The sequence below is a fragment of the Capsicum annuum genome, chromosome 8 (genome assembly GCF_002878395.1).
Source record: "Capsicum annuum cultivar UCD-10X-F1 chromosome 8, UCD10Xv1.1, whole genome shotgun sequence".
Taxonomy (NCBI): domain Eukaryota; kingdom Viridiplantae; phylum Streptophyta; class Magnoliopsida; order Solanales; family Solanaceae; genus Capsicum; species Capsicum annuum.
The window spans coordinates 148,672,135-148,689,273 of record NC_061118.1 but is presented as its reverse complement, the minus strand read 5'-3'; the positions used below and the strand labels follow the sequence as shown (position 1 = coordinate 148,689,273).

General features: G+C 37.2%; 1 protein-coding gene across 1 annotated transcript; it reads right to left on the bottom strand.

Moving 5' to 3' along the window:
- Positions 1–10,429: 10,429 nt before the first annotated feature.
- LOC107839363 (protein LNK4) lies at positions 10,430–15,888 on the bottom strand. Its single transcript, XM_016682813.2, has 6 exons — positions 14,884–15,888; positions 13,570–13,940; positions 13,204–13,447; positions 11,754–11,873; positions 11,550–11,662; positions 10,430–11,197 (listed from the first exon to the last, which is right to left on the bottom strand). The coding sequence occupies exons 2-6, from the start codon at positions 13,929–13,931 to the stop codon at positions 10,987–10,989; spliced, it is 1,050 nt and encodes a 349-aa protein (XP_016538299.2). The 5' UTR covers positions 13,932–13,940; positions 14,884–15,888; the 3' UTR covers positions 10,430–10,986.
- Positions 15,889–17,139: the final 1,251 nt, after the last annotated feature.

Sequence of the window (17,139 nt, the reverse complement as noted above, 5' to 3'; positions counted from 1 at the left end):
TGAAACAAACACCATCGACTAAAGAGGTGCAAGTTTCTGCTGAGGGAATGATCCCGATTGGGCAATTGAGAGAATTTATTGAAGGGACCCTCAAAGACAAGTATGATGTTGTCACCAAGTCTTCCCTTGCATATGTCAAGCCTTACACTGCAAGAATAGATAGCCTCAAAATGCCTGCTGGCTATCAACCCCCCAAATTTCAACAATTTGAGGGAAAAGGTAACCCAAAACAACATGTCGCACACTTTTTCCAGACATGTAATAATGCTGAAAATTATGGTGACTATCTTGTCAAACAGTTTGTTCGTTCCCTAAAGGGAAACGTCTTTGATTGGTATACGGCTCTCGAGCCTAACTCAATCGATAGTTGAGAGCAATTGAAACATGAGTTTGAATCACTTTGATAGCACAAGGCGTACAATGAGCATGATAGAGCTCACAAGTACTCGGCAAAGAAAGGACGAACCAGTCATTGACTTCATCAATCGATGGAGACATGCTAGTCTAAACTGTAAAGATAGGCTCAGCAAAGCTTCTGCGATAGAGATGTGCATCCAAGAAATGAACTGGGGGCTTCTCTACATCTTGCAAGGAATTAAGACAAAATCCTTTGAAGAGTTAGCTACTCATGCTCACGACATGGAGTTGAGCATGTTTTCTGCTGGAAAGGAAGGAGCGCCTATCCATGACCTTCGAAGGGGAAAAGATAAGCAAGAACCCAAGAGATGGGGTAAGTTTGTCCCCAAAAATGATAACAAAGAATCCATAAATATTGATGTGTCTCCTGTGAAAGTCACCACAAAGGTGAGCAAGAAGCAAAGTGTAAAGATGACTTCTGGAGCACGTCCAAATCAGAAAATGTTAAAGGAGATGCAAGAAAAGGAATATCCCTTCCTTGATTCTGATGTTGTTGAGATTTTTTATGAACTCTTTCAGCATAAGCTCATCGAGCTCCCAGAGATGAAGTGTCCCAATGAAGCCGGAAGGACCAATGACCCTAATTATTACAAATATTATAGGCTCATAAGTCACCCTCTGGAGAAATGCTTTCTCTTTAAATATAAAGTTATACAACTAGCAAAAGAGAAGAAAATCTTCTTCGACAATGACAGCCAGTTCTCATCAAATTTCTATCATTTTTGGCTCGCTCGACCTGGTTAAAATTTGTGTCAAGGAGCATAATGAGGAGATATTAGATCCTGAAAGGTCTTCGATTGATGAAGACGATAGTGAAGGTTGGACTCTAGTGGCTAGACGCAAACGCAAGAAGATGAGTCTGCGAAAGGAGATGTACGAACAGCCAACCGGAAAGAAAGTGGTGAAGAAACTAAGGAAATAGAAGTTGGTTGTACTTCCAAAAAAGACAAAGGTGACGGAGCTTCACCGTCAGAAACCTCGGTGTCCGGTAACTTTAGAGGAATTCTTACTGAGTTGGTTCCACAATAAGACTGCCCAAGTCAACCTTAAAGCATCTTGTTTTAATACCGCCAAAGAGGGGGCAAAGGGTGAGAATCTACCCATGGAAGTTCCTTCATCTTTTGAAAAATTGGCTGAAACTCTTGGCGAAGAGGCACATGTGTGTGATACAAAAATCACATTCACAAATAACGATTTTCTGCTTGGTGAAACCCCACATAACCGTCCCTTATACATGGTGGGTCAAATTCTAGGAAAGAAGATCAATAGAATCTTGATAGATAAAGAATCTTGAGTCAATATCCTGTCTATCCATATGATGAAGTGCTTTGCATAGCTATTAGCGAACTGGACGAAAGTCGTATAATAATCCAAGGCTTCAACCAAGAGGGCCAAATGGTCATGGGATGTATCAAATTGGGGATTAGTATGGATGATTTTCAATCAAACCCATTGATACATGTGATCGATGCCAAAACTTCATACAATGTATTGTTTGGTAGGCCTTGGGTGCACTGGAACAAAATTATCTCGTCCTCTTACTATCAATACTTGAAGTATCTCAAAAATGGAGTGAAAAAAATGATAGTCACCGATGACAAGCCATTCACTGAAGCTGAGTCACATTTTGCCGATGCAAAATTCTACTTAAAGAATCATATTGTAGATAAGAAAAGTATTGAAGATATCACCAAGACCAAGTGTGATGATCTTGCATCTAAGAAAGTCGCGGTGACTATCAAAAAATTCATCAACAGAAAGTCTTTCTTCACTTTAAATAAAGAAAGCGTCGCTCCTACGAAGAAGAAGGCAGCTCCTGTTCTTGGCTACGTTTCAAAGGTAAAGAAAGAGGAAGATCACTCACCTGATGCCCAAGATAATGTGCTAAAGGGGATAACTTTACTTGTCAGGAAGATTGACGTAATAATTCTATCCTCAAGGCCACTTGGGGAATCTGTGGCTCAAAATCTGCCACCAGATATGGCACTCCCTGCGAAGCGTACAAAAGAGGGTTTTGATCCAAATGCATACAAGCTATTTGTAAAGGCTGGATATAATTCTAATGAGCCATCAAGGTTGGGCAAACTTCCATCGGAGGGTAACACCAGGAAAGCACGTGAAGGACTAGGATACACGCAGCCACCTCCAATTCACATCTCCATAAGAAGGGCAGTCAGTAATTACATCACCGTGGAAGAAGAATCCACTGCCGCTTACAAAAGACCCTCCGTATTTGATTGACTTGGAGAATCAACCGCAAGAACTTCTGTGTTCGAAAGGTTGGGTCCTATAAATAAGAAAAAAAATAACAAATGTCAAAAAAGTCATCAAAGCACGATGTTGCACTCTTCATTTAAAATCCATAAAGATTTCCAAAGTTTGATTCCTTCTAGAATGAAGCGACAGACGGAACCGGTAGTTTCATGCAACGAGGTGTTAAAAGCAAAGACGCATACTGTGGTTTATACTAAGCAACGCGAAGAAGATGAAAAGAGTATTGACTCCTCATATAATGTTACGACCCAGAACGAGAAATATGTCTCATCTCAAATAAAGGTTGATGAAGAGATAGAAGATGCCTTCTGGTGTTATCATATATCCGCCAATGACGATGATCCTCAAGGGGAGGAAGATGCTGGAGATGCTCCATTGCAACTTGAAGAAGGAGTAAAGGCCACAATAGATCCCTTGAAGGAAGTTAATCTTGGAACCGATGAAGAACCAAGACCAACTTACTTGAGTGTGTTTCAAGAAGTAGAGGAGGAAATCTCTTATATGGACATACTCAAAGAATATATGGATGTCTTCGCCTGGAGCTAAAAGAAAATGCCTTTCTTATATCCAAAAGTAGTTGTCCATCAGTTGGCGGTCAGGAATGGTGCTCGTCCTGTTAAGTAAGCCCAAAGACACTTTAGGCCAGATTTGGTTCCATTAATTGAAAATGAAGTTAACAGACTCATTGAAATTGGCTTTATTTGTGAAGTCAAATATCCCACATGGATTTCAAGTATTGTTCCAGTAAGAAAGAAGAATGGCCAAATTCGAGTTTGTGTCGACTTTTGAGACCTCAACAACTCCTACCCTAAGGATGACTTTCCAATTCCCATAACAGAGTTGATGATTGATGCCACCACTGGTTATGAAGTAATGTCCTTTATGGATGGTTCATCCGGCTATAATCAAATCCGTATGGCACCAAAGGATGAAGAACTCACTGCATTTCTTACCCCCAAAGGTATTTATTGCTATAAGGTGATGCCTTTTGGTTTGAAAAATGCTGGCGCCACTTATCAAAGGGCTATGCAGAACATCTTTGATGGTCTGCTCCATAAAAATATTGAATGCTATGTAGATGATCAAGTGGTGAAGTCAAGAAAGAGATGCGACCACTTAAAAGACCTAAGAATGGTATTCGAGTTACTTCGAAGATATCAACTTAGGATGAATCCTTTGAAGTGTGTCTTTGGAGTTACTTCGGGGAAATTTCTTGGCTTTATTGTGCGACACCGATTGAAATTGATCAAGCTAAGGTTGATGTAATTTTGAACATGCCCGAGCCTCGAGATATTCATGAGTTAAAAATCCTTCAAGGAAGGCTAGCATATTTAAGGAGGTTCATATCAAACCTGGCCGAAAAATGTCAACCATTTAGTCGTCTCATAAAGAAGGACACTCCCTTCGAATGGGACCAAGCTTGTAGTAATGCCTTTGAGAGTGTCAGATCATACTTAATGAAGCCACCAGTTCTTGCGGCAACCATACCTGGGAAACCATTGATACTCTACATCGCGGAACAAGAGAGGTCAGTTGGAGCACTAATGGCTCAAGAAAATAGTGAAGGCAAGGAAAACTCTCTTTACTATTTAAGCAGAATGATGACACCGAATGAGCTAAAGTATTCTCCAATTGAAAAGTTATGTTTGGCATTAGCCTTTTCGATTCAAAAGATGAAGCACTACTTTCAGGCTCATGTTGTTCGGCTTATCTCGAGGGCAAATCCCATCAAGTTTGTAATGTCGAAACCAATCCTTAGTGACCAACTTGTAAGATAGTACCTTCAATTTTAACAGTTTGAGATTGTGTATGTTCCCCAAAAGACTGTAAAGGGACAAGCATTGGCTGACGTTTTGGCAGACCACGCGATACACAATGATTGGGAATTGAGAGATGAAATTCCTGATGAGGATGCAATGGTCATTGAAGCTAGAACCCCATGGAATATTTATTTTGATGGTGCCACACATCGAGATGGAGCTGGTGTCGGTGTGGTGTTCGTCACTCCACAAGAAGAGGTCATCCCATACTCTTTTACCCTAACAAATTGTTGCTCTAATAATGTTGCTAAATATCAAGCTTTAATACTTGGACTTGAGATGGCAGTTGACATGAAACAACTGCAATTACAAGTCTTTGGTGACTCCCAATTGGTGATCAAACAAATTTTGGGAAGCTATGAAGTCAGAAAGCCTGAGCTACGACCATATCATGATTATGCACAAAAGTTGATGGGGTGTCTTGGAGGAGTAACCCTCCAACATGTGCCAAGGAGAGAAAATAAGCAAGCTGATGCCCTAGCTGCTCTGGCCTCAACCCTGACTCTTCCAAATCAGTCCCAATTTATTGTCCGCCAAGAATGGGTAGTACCACCATCAGATGAGGATGTGGAAAACAAAGTTGAATACCTCGTTGCCGTGTCTGAAGCTGTAAAATAATATTGGCGACAACCTATCATTGATTACTTATGTTATGGGATAATTCCAGAAAATCCAAGGAGAACAACTGGCATTCGTCGTCGTTCACCTCGCTTCCTTTACTACAAAGACACACTGTACAGAAGATCATTTGAAGGAGTACTCTTACGATGTTTGGGAGAGGAAGAAGCAATTCAAGCTTTCCAAAAAGCGCATTCGAGAGTTTGTGGATCACATCAGTCTGGACCAAAGCTCCATTTTTATATTAAAAAGATGGGATATTATTGGCCAACGATGGTGAAAGATTTCTTGGACTATGCTAGAAGATGTAAAGCTTGCCAACTCCATGCAAATTTCATACATCAACCTCCAAATGTACTACATCCAACTGTAGTGTCTTGGCCATGCAATGCTTGGGGAATGGATGTTGTTGGTCCACTACCAAAGTCTTCTGGTGGACACTTATACATCTTGGCCGCGACAGATTACTTCTTAAAATGGGCCGATGTTGTTGCTCTCAAGGAAGTAAAGAAAGAAAATATTGCGAACTTCATTCGAGTGAATATCGTCTACCACTTTGGAATCCCTCAATATATAATAACTGACAATGGCAAGCCGTTTGATAACAAACTGATGAATAAGATTTGTGATCTCTTTGGCTTCAAGCAGCGCAAGTCTTCTATGTACCATGCTGCCCCCAACGGTCTAGCCGAAGCCTTCAATAAGACTTTATGCAACTTGTTGAAGAAAGTCATCTCCAAATCCAAACGAGACTGGTATGAGCGAATGGAAGAAGTTTTATGGGCGTATAGAACAACTTACCGTACACCAACGCAAGCAACTCCATACTCATTTGCTTTTGGAGTTGAAGCAGTCCTACCACTTGAGCGTCAAATACCTTCTTTGAGACTGGTTATTCAAGAAGGGCTCACCGATGAAGAAAATGCTAAGTTGCGTCTTACGGAGTTAGAAGCTATTGATGAGAAGAGGCTGGAGGCTCAACAAAATCTTGAATGCTATCAAGCCTGGCTATCTCGTTCTTTCAACAAAAGGGTTCGCTTGAGGTGCTTCCAAGTTGGAGATCAAGTCCTTGCAGTAAGAAGGCCCATTATCACTTCTCATAAGTCTGGGGGCAAATTCACCTCAAAGTAGGATGGACCATATGTCGTACAAGAGGCATATTCAAATGGTGCTTACAGGCTTGTCGATGCAGATGGCGTGAGGGTTGGCCCCATCAACACCAAGTTCTTGAAGAAGTACTATTCTTGAAGGAAGATGACACTCCTTAAGGCACGAGTATAAAATGCATGCACACTCCTTAAGGCACGATTATAAACTGCATGTACACTTCTTAGGGCACGAGTATAAACTGCATGTCTACTCCTGGCCCGCAAGAGTATAAACTGTGAACGGCTCAAAAAAAATCATCAAATAAGTATTCACTAGGTTGAAAACCTCAAAAGAGGCGGCCTAGGCAAAACTTAGGACACAATAAAAAAAGATATTAAAAAAAACACACTCACCCAGAACTACGTTATGACTTGATCCTCTTCATTAAGGTACGTAGGCGCTTGGAATTTCATTCTGAGTTTAGTTGCATGAGTGTCAAAAAAAATTATGTTCCTGCAGTATCTACCTATGGATACCAAGTATGAGAACATTCTAATTTAATTTTGGACTCACTCCACGTATTGGTGGCTCAATGGGGGGCAAACTCTAATGAAATGTGAGCTTCATTTACATAAGATGAAGTCTCTAAAATCCCCAACTTTGGTAGTTCAACCACTTAAAACGCCAAATTTGGGAGTGAAAGTTGACAAAATTTCCAAGTCTTCAAATCAAGGCCTCTAACAGGTTTATCCTTAAAAGGATCTCAAAATTTTCATGCCTTAAGGTGGACAAAATTTGTCCCTTTGCACCTTAAGCTGGCCTCTCGCGGGTTTATCCTTAAAAGGATCTCAAAAGTTTCATGCCTTAAGGTGGACAAAATTTGTCCCTTTACACCTTAAGCTAACCTCTTACGCGTTTATCCTTAAAAGGATATAAAAAATTTTCATGCCTTAAGGTGGAAAAGATTTGTCCTTTTGCACCTTAAGCTGGCCTCTTACGTGTTTATCCTTAAAAGGATATAAAATTTTCCACGCCTTAAGGTGGACAAAATTTGTCCCTTTGCACCTTAAGTTGGCCTCTAACGGTTTTATCCTTAAAAGGATATCAAAATTTTCATGCCTTAAGGTGAACAAAATTTGTCCCTTTGTACCTTAAGCTGGCCTCTCACAGATTTATCCTTAAAAGGATATCGCAATTTTCATGCCTTAAGGTGGACAAGATTTGTCCCTTTGCACCTTAAGCTGAACATTGAAAAGGGCCTATACTTAAAGAAAATCACTGCACCATCTTCAAGTAAAATTGGTCGGACTTAAGGTGACAGAGGCGAAGTTAAACTCTCACACCTTAAGTCGATGTCCATCATCTTCAAGTAAAATTGGTCGGACTTAAGGTGACGGAAGCGAAGTTAAACTCTCTCACCTTAAGCCGATGTCCACCGTCTTCAAGTAAAATTGGTCGGACTTAAGGTGACGGAGGCGAATTTAAACTCTCGAACCCTAAGTTGATTGTTGCATATTGCTATCTGTTTCAATTCCCAAAAAAAAAAAAGAGAAGAAACAAGAAAGAAAGCAAAAACACAAATAGAAAGGACGTTACCTATCAAAGCATTGTGATCTTAAAAATTGTATATCACTAACTTGGATTGAGACAAGATGCCTTGATGAGAATAAATCCCTCAAAATCTGGTTTGAGTAAATAAAAACGCCCTTTGGTGATGATGGTCCCACATCAAGAAATAAATTATTTGGTGAGGCAATGCAAATCTGGAATCCTCTGTCAAGATGGACTTCAAAAAAATCATCTAGAACAATAAAAAAGGTGTTAAAATCCAAATTTTTTATATGTTATACATCCATGTTTTCGGCATCTATAGGATCAAGCGGATCATAATTTCAATACTCTCACATTGAGATATAATTTTTTTGGTGATGTCGCGTAAATCTGAAATTGTTGATGCATCAAAACTTAATGTTGATATCGGGATAATACCTGAAAATATCTCAATTGTATTAAATTATGAATTTTGGATATGTTATAGATCTTTGTGTCTAGTTTCACAAGAATTAAGCGGCTTGTGATTATATGAAAGGTTTAGTAAAGACGCGCAGATCTGAAATTTTCAGCATCAGGGCTAACTTCAAAAAATTATCGAGAATTATATTGAAGGAATTTGAAGATGAATTTGGGATATGTTATATATCTCGAAGTCTAGTTTCTGGAATATCAAACGGTTCATGATTTCGATATTCCTACAAATAGATATGAATTTTCTACCACTAACATGTTGTGCTGAAAAAAAAAGTGACAAAAATAAGAGAAAAGTAGGAGGAAAAGAAATTAACTCAATATTGTTGATGGCTTGAAAACCCCAAAATTGATATTGAAAAAGTGGAGAAACTACCTCCTTTTATAGAGTTGAAGGATGGATGTTTCCTTTTCCAATATAAATTCAGATTGGAATAATTTTCATCTCCAAATTTGTTATTCCATCTCCAAATTAAAATTTGAGATTGTTTCCTTCTCCAATATAAATTCAAATTGAAATAGTTTCTATCTCTAAATTCAAATTGGAGATGATTTTCTTTTCCCATACAAATTCAAATTGGGGGTTATTTCCTTCTCCCATACGAATTCAAATTGGAGGTTAATTACCTTCTTCCATACAAATTTAAATCGAAGGTTGTTTCCTTCTCCCATACAAAGTCAAATTGGAGGTTGTTTTCTTCTCCCATACAAAGTCAAATTGGAGGTTGTTTCCTTCTCCAAGCTAAGTTCAAATCGAAAGATTTTTATTCCTGATTAAGTAAGGCGATAAAAAAATCTTTCAAAATCTATTTGAAATTAAATATCATGCCTCACCAATGGTTCTTAAGTGTAGAGATTCATGGAAAAAATGAGATAGTTTTAAGAGGCAATATCAATATGGTTCGGTTTTAAATTTTTGAATGTGGTATTCATAAGTACGAGGATCGTTGAAATACGAAAGAAACAAGCTTAAATAATCATACTTCAAGGCCAGTCTCCAAAATATTAAATGTCTCGACAAGTCTTGAAGTAGGGGGCATTTGTGGGCGATCCAATTCTATTAAATTTAAATCCGTACAAAATTCGAATTATATTAAATTCAAAATATATTAGTCTTAAATAAATATTGTGGATTAATATAATTAGATTAATTATTTAAGTCCAAACATATATTGGTTTAATTAAAGTCCATTTTTTATTGCGCTAGCCCATTAATTTGAGCTATAAATAATGAGTCCACTTTACTAAGCCCAAGAATATTGTCATATTCTAGAAGCCCAAATAAGCGCCACATGTTAAATGACGTGACATGCCAAGTCAAGTGAAGCAGCCAATAGTACCGTACCACATGTCAAACTGATGCAGCAAGCCCATGAAATAAAAACCCATAAAAGACGTTACATCACTTAAATCTGATTGGTCAAAGAAAATTCATATTCATCACGACTCTTCCTTTCCTACAATAATAAATAGGAGTCTCATAATTCAGAAGAGAGGCCCCAGAACTCTAACAAGTAGCAAGAGAAAGCTCGTGGATCAAACATCGTAATTTCTCTAAAAAGCTCAAGCATTCAAATCAAGTTCATCAAAGTTCAAGATCAACACCGCAATATTCAAGAACAAGCTCAAAAGCTCTTGAATTGAAACACAAATCAAGATCAAGTTCCTCAAGTCCCTCAAATCAAATTCAAATTCAAGACTAAACTATAAGCCTTTGAATTTATATTCGAAAAGGCGAATCAGAAAATTTATAGAGGTTGTAACACTCACTTATTAAAATCAATAAAATCAATTGTTGCAATATATTTTTGTCTCGAATTATTTATTTTTCGATCTCAAAATTTTATTGTCCAACAGCCATCTCAAATTAAAATAGATCGAACAAGTTAAAATGGAACGACTAGTGATTCTGAACACGTGCATAAGATAAGTCTCTAGCTCACATCCAGTGAGCTGTGCTTGTTTGTTTGCTTGGTGACCAGAATTATGTCCATACAAAACACGTTTAACCAACATCCACCAAACGTTTCTGTTCACCACACAATTTTGAATGTCAGCATTACCCTACCTACAAGTAACATACATGAAATTCACAAGTATAGCCAAATATCATGACATTGCAAATATACCAACCAAACAAGATAACAAATTAACTATAATCATATAATAATAGTCAAAAACTTGCATTTGGTCTCATATTGTTTACTCATATATATATGAAGTTCACAAGTGAGAAAATAACTATACATATATGAAGTTCTCAAGTGAGAAAATAACTATACCAACTTTACTTGTACCAAAAGAAAAAAACAACTGCTTAGGAAAGCTACCCAAATTGCAAGATATGAGCTGCTTGCTTACAAAATTCTAAAAACAAAAATCTTACACAACACACGCACGCCAAGTTACTTCCTCGACTAATCTGTCTGGAGCCTAAAGCAAAAAAACCGAGGCTCATGGAAGTCTAGAGAACTGCCAGAAATCAACTGTTATTTCACAAACAGTTCGTCAACCTCTTGGAGTTGATAGTTCCTCTGCCAAGAGGGCTATCATACTAAAGAAACTATTGATGATCAGCTGGCAGACATAAAAGTAGTCATGGTTAGTCTCTAATCGAGCCTTATAAGCTTTCGCCAAGACATAACTGGATCAGGTCAGGCCAAATAACAAAAGACGACCATGCTACAATATATGTAAGCACTAGGACACAGAGTAGTGCGTGCCTATCACTGTGGTGCATTGTCTATCCCATCAAAGTAGGCGCATCACCACCAGAGGAACCTGAGATATTATTCCACAACATATTGTCTGAATGCTGTCTTATGTTGCTGGATTCCGCAAAGTCCAATGATGAGCCTTCTGACACACCAAATTCAACGTTGCTGAACAAAAGGTTGGCAACGGTTCTGTCAATTACATTTGTCTGCGATTCTGTTGCCTCTTCTTTGCTGAACCTGATATTTTTTCCAGTATGAGAAGAGATATCAACATTAAATACAGCCATATCAATACTCTCCTCTATCTAAAGGCACCTGATATCTAAGTGTGTATTTTTGGTCATCCGTTTCCTGTTGTCAAATTTTGAGCATTGGAAGTAGACAAGAACGAAACTTTTATGAAATCTTGAGCATAGAAAGTACCAAGGAATAATACAAAATTATCTGCCACCAGGCAGAGCATATAGAAGTACATCCGCCATAGTCTCCCTAATCTTGAACCACAACATCATGTGTGACAACTCACCAACAAACTCCAGTTTCTAGTTTACTCCAGCAGTGAAAATAAATAAAGAGCATGCATATTTACCATGTAGAATCTTGATCCGTCATAGCATTCCTACTCTGGCATGCATCCTGTTTTGAATTATCTGCAAGACGGTATAGAGAATCCCGGAAGCAGATTCTGGTTTGCTCTGTCAACTGATGGTATCAAGACAAGCACAAATTAAGTAAATACGGTCATCTCGCCCCAAAATTACAATTGTAAGCCCAAAACTTAAACCTTCACTACCTGAGATGTGAGATTTTCGAGGTGCTGTAGTATAGATTCCTCCATGGATATTTCCTTGTCACTCACTCTGCTATCTCCTTTATCATGCTCCAATTTCACGGCAATCTCTGGTTGTGGTGCCTGAGAGTAAATTTTCAGAACCCAGATCCACTAAGCACTTAAGATAGTTGAAATGGAAAAACTCAATACAAAATGAGAATAAACGCGCATGCATATATTTCTACTAATAAGGATCCAAAATATGTATAGACAACTGGCTAGTTCCTTTATGACGACGTCCTACCGCACCCTTTTTGACATCTTCCCATGAAATAAAAACAAAAACACAAGAAGGGACCTCTTCCCCACCTTGAACTACACTAGACCCAATCCTCACGACATAAAATAAAAGGGACAAAAACTCTACTCAAAACTCTCTAGCACCTTCCATCCCTTCCCCCAAAACACCAACACCCAAATTATAATTTTTAAAAAAAAATGAAAGCCCCCAGCAAACTTGCGATCACCAACAGAAGCTATTAACTGAGTTGAACAACAGTTATTAACTGATCGTACTTCATTAGACCGATCACCCAACAGAAGCTAAAAGCTTAAAAACTTCAGCACTTAAGAGACAACTCATAAACTAATACAGAAATGATCAGTACTTCAAAATATTTTTGCCTCAAAAAATGATGGTATAATGAGAAAGATGGATCCAACAGAACAACCACCTACATTTTTCCTTTTTTTTTTTTCCTTCTGTTAATTTCTCAGACTGATCTAAAGCACTGGGAACCCTGAAATTGTAACAGAACTCAACACTAGCTTGTCATAAACATTAATATGCCGTGCCAACTATCTAAACTTGATCACATCTGTTTCTGTGATTACAAATGGATGGTTCAATTAATACTTGAAAAGTTGAAACTGCGTGCAGACATTATTCTGCTCATAGTTCCCTCGGTGACCCACAGACATGAAATTCTCGCACAATTTGACACTGTCACCAGCCGTCTTTAATGCAAGAACGGACCTCCATAGGTCAGAACGAGGGGCAGCCGCTCCAAGCTCACTTCCCCGGGAAAGAGAAAATTCAAATTTGTGTTCTTCTAAAGATTTTTAAGATATTCTGTTTTTTTACCTTCAAATTTTAGTTCAACCCTCAAAAATCATGCAAGGTTCGCCTCTGCTTTTGCATGCAAGTGAAATATTCCCAAAATTTCCTTCCACTGAAAAGCATGAGACATAACCTGGATTGTTCCCTGCATCAGCCTCAATGCACAACTAAAACTCCAAGTGAGCCAAGAATCAACTCATTATAATACACGGACCAATTAACTTATTGGCTGGTCCCTCTAGATAGCCTGAGCTCGTAGGTGACATAATACAGATGTGAAGTCTTAAGGTCTTCTGGGGTTGCTACATGAAAATTCATGTCCTTCAGAAACAAAATGAACAAAAGCATCACCTTTTCCAGCAAATAAGGATTATTAACTTCTCGACTTCGCCAATCCACTGGTGAAGTAAAAGCATGTGCAGAGAAATATTTGGCAGTACCAGCACAACTGTTGCTTGTCATGTGCTCTGAATTTGAATCTTCATTTCCTGCTTGATCATCATCCATCAGCATGCTGCGGGGGGAATCTGTATATAAATCAGATGTCTCATCAGCTGCATCCATTCCAGTTGGACCATCTGCGAGTAAGGAACTTCTGCATAATCACAAGAATTCAATCAGTAATTTGAGAAAACAGATGAACATCTAAGCATGCTATAGCAAATAATTCAACAATAGAAAAAAAAACAAATAAATTCATCGGAGTTGGAGCCTTACAGGAACACATCATCTAACTGATCGATTGACGCCAAGTTATCAAGATGAAATTCTAGCTGCTCAGGTGGATATGAGGACCATTGGTCTATATTACAGTATGAAGCTTGGCTAGCTGCATTATCAAAAGGCTCCTCGTCAATCCCAAATTTTTTCATGTCAACGTCACTAGATAGGCCATTCCCGGTCACTTCACAGTCTTCAGCTCCAACGTATGACCTCATATTGTTCCTTTTCATTCCTGACTTAAAGTTCCCAAATGGTGTTGAGTCCCACTTTGACCAGCTATCAGAAGGTGGTGAAAAACCATCGAAGCCTCTTGGAACAACAAGATAACCATCATCAACTCGAGAAAACCAATCCATAAGATTAACCTGGTATAGTAGCAATCAAATGTCAATTATAGATTACGCAGCAGCTACAAAGATTTGCGCAATTAAGATAGCACACAACTGAGAAAGCTTAATGATCCCCTCCAAGCTTGATGGAAGTTACTTATCTCATTTCTAAGCTACAGATAAATGCAAGTTCTACATACACCAAGTCTTTGACAAAAACTTAACACAACTGAACACGAAGATATTCGTCTTATTTCCTCTAGTTTTTAGACATTTCCCAAGAAACAGATGCTGTGAATTCAACTCTATTCTAAAACAGACAGATCGAAACTCTCATCTCATTTTCCATTTACAAGTTACTGTAAATTTTAAGATCTAGACCCATCCACTTCAGATTTCAGAAAAAAAAAAAAAAAAAAAAGAACCCCACTTGATGGAATCTGAGAAGGGTAGACTGTACGCATACCTTACCCCTATATTGGAGGTAGAGAGGCTGTTTCTCATAGACCTCGGACTCAGAGGAGAACAACAGTCCAAAGCAGTGGAGAAAAAGAAATACTAACAGAAACAAAGAAGCCACAGCAAAATACTATAAACAACTAGACAAATCATCCTGAACGGTAATCTCAACAAGATAATACGACAATCAAAGTACAAATAGTACAGCTAACAGTACGAAAGGATGAGCTAGACAACGCTTGACCATCTGACTAATACAGAACTGATCAACAAATCTCAACAGCACAAACTCATAAGCAGATCAAAGCCCAAGCTGAAGTCTTTGTACTTCTTTTCTTGAAAACGAAACCCTCCCTCTAAATTTATGAATAAAATAAACAAAATAGCAGCAGAAATTTCATCCATTTTACTTCAAAGCCCTAAAACCAACTCAAGAATCCACATCAACAACACAACAAACACATATCCACCAACCAAACAGCCAAAATCACACATATAAACTTCAAAGAAAACACCTTACCCTTAAAGGAAATTGAGCCAAAAATGGAGAAGAAAGCAAGGGAGAACTAAAGATGGGATTCTTCAGAGAAAAATTATGTGTGTTGGGAAAGGAAAGAAGCGACCTTTGGGGGTATTATATATAATAAAGAAAATATAACTGTATTTGTTTATTTCCTTTTTTTGCAAAAGTAGCAACAGCTACTACTGGAAAACAGAGGCGGCAGTAGTATACTGGTATTGTAAATTGCTAATGGCTATAAATTTATCCACTATTTTATGATTATTTTTGTCCATGAAAAGGGATGTTTGTAGTGAAAGACTATAATACCCTTGTTTAACAATTTAAGGGATAAAAGAAAATTCACACAGACTGAAATATTTCTCCTCCATTTTGTTCACAAATTACTTCAATTACCACGTAATATCGTGATGATAAATTGATAAGCGTCTTTTATTGTTGATAAAAGTGTTTTATTTTATATAATGAAACTTTTCCATGCAAATATGAAATCATCAAACCCTAATTTCATTACTGAATCGAGTGGGAAAAAAATATATTATTTCAATTAAAAATTCACAAAGAATTGAAGATGTATTTAATTGATACAAAAATTAAATTCACCTACTGATTAAATAAAGGAAATTTTATATAATTAGAGAACCATTAAAGAATATTTATTGAAGGTAAATTAGTAAAATACTGATTTCAAAAAAAGAGGAATAATTTTTTTGAAAACATGCTCAAAGTAAAAAATTATTTATTTTTTTAAAATTAAATATACTCCTAGGTGTAATTCATGTATAACATATATACAACTAGAAAATACGTGTTAAATTATTTATTTGCATAAAGATTCCTTAAACTCAATAAAGAAGATTGTACCATAATAAGGATAAATTCATGCGGGGGTGAATAATAATTCCAGAAGCAAGTTGGGGGGGTTGAAGGGCAAAATGGGGAAGGAGAGGGGTGCCACGTGGACGAATGAGGAGTGAGATTTAGATGGAAGAATAAGAGCCTCACAAATGGAAAAGCAAAAAAGCATTGTGAGCCACAAAATAAAGAGGCGTAGATTACGCTATAAGATTTAGTTTGATTGCGTGGCAATAAAATGGATGGCCCACGTAACACAATTTCATTACACGTGTCAGTTAAATAGAAGGGTATAGTTAGGCGGTATCTCAATCACGTGATGTTCGAACGGAAATTGAGGGGAAAAGATTGGACAAACTTTTTTTTTTTTTTTTTTTTTGATTTATAGTAAGTTGGCTAATTCTGAAATAAATATGTGGTCCTGTTTGATATTTCAATGTAATTACACAATTAATCGGAAGTTGTCTTACAGATAAATGTTTAAGAAATTATTCCTGGGAATAATAGTTGGGGCTTTGGGCTTTATGTGATAAAATAGTTTTAAAATAAAGTGTGGGTGACATAAGTCTTAATAATTGAGTCGAGGTGATAATTATTTTATTAAGAATTAAGAAAGTAAGAAAAGTTTAAAAATAATCCACAAATTTTTTAATTTATACTTTGATCTAATGTAAAACCTAATATAACTAGAAATAGAGGGAAAATGGCACGTTTTTCTCTCTTCTCATTTACTGGAGTTTTCTCTCTCTTCGTGATTTTTGTTGTTCATTGTTATTGTTGCTTTATTCATCATCTTCTTCTTCATTATCATCATCTTGTTCTTCATTATCATCTCTTCTTGTTCATCATCTTCATCTTCTTGTTGTTGAACATTGTCGTTACCGCTACTATTGCTACTTGATCAAATTAATTTAGGTCAAATTTAATCGTATATTACTTGGGAATTACTTATAGGTGATTTTAGTAAGTAAAATTATAATTTTTAGTTGAATTTCTCATCTGATGTATCTGCTACTGCTGTTTTTTCAACAGTAGATAAAACATGTAACGTGAATCCAACAGATGAGTAATCTGTTGCACAGATATGTAATCTGTTGCAACATATTGACTAATCTGTTGCAACATATGAGTAATTTGTTGCAACATATATGACTAATCTGTTGCAACAGATTACTCATCTGTTGGATTTGTATTATAGTGTTGTAACATGAATCCAACATATGGGTCATCTGTTGCAACAGATTAGTTATATGTTGCAACAGATTACTCACTTGTTGCAATACATGACTCGTATATTGGATTCATGTTGCAGGTTCTATCCATTGTAGCAGTAGCAAATATATCAAATAAAAAATTCAACAAAAATCATAATTATACTTACAAAATCACCTATGAAGTAAT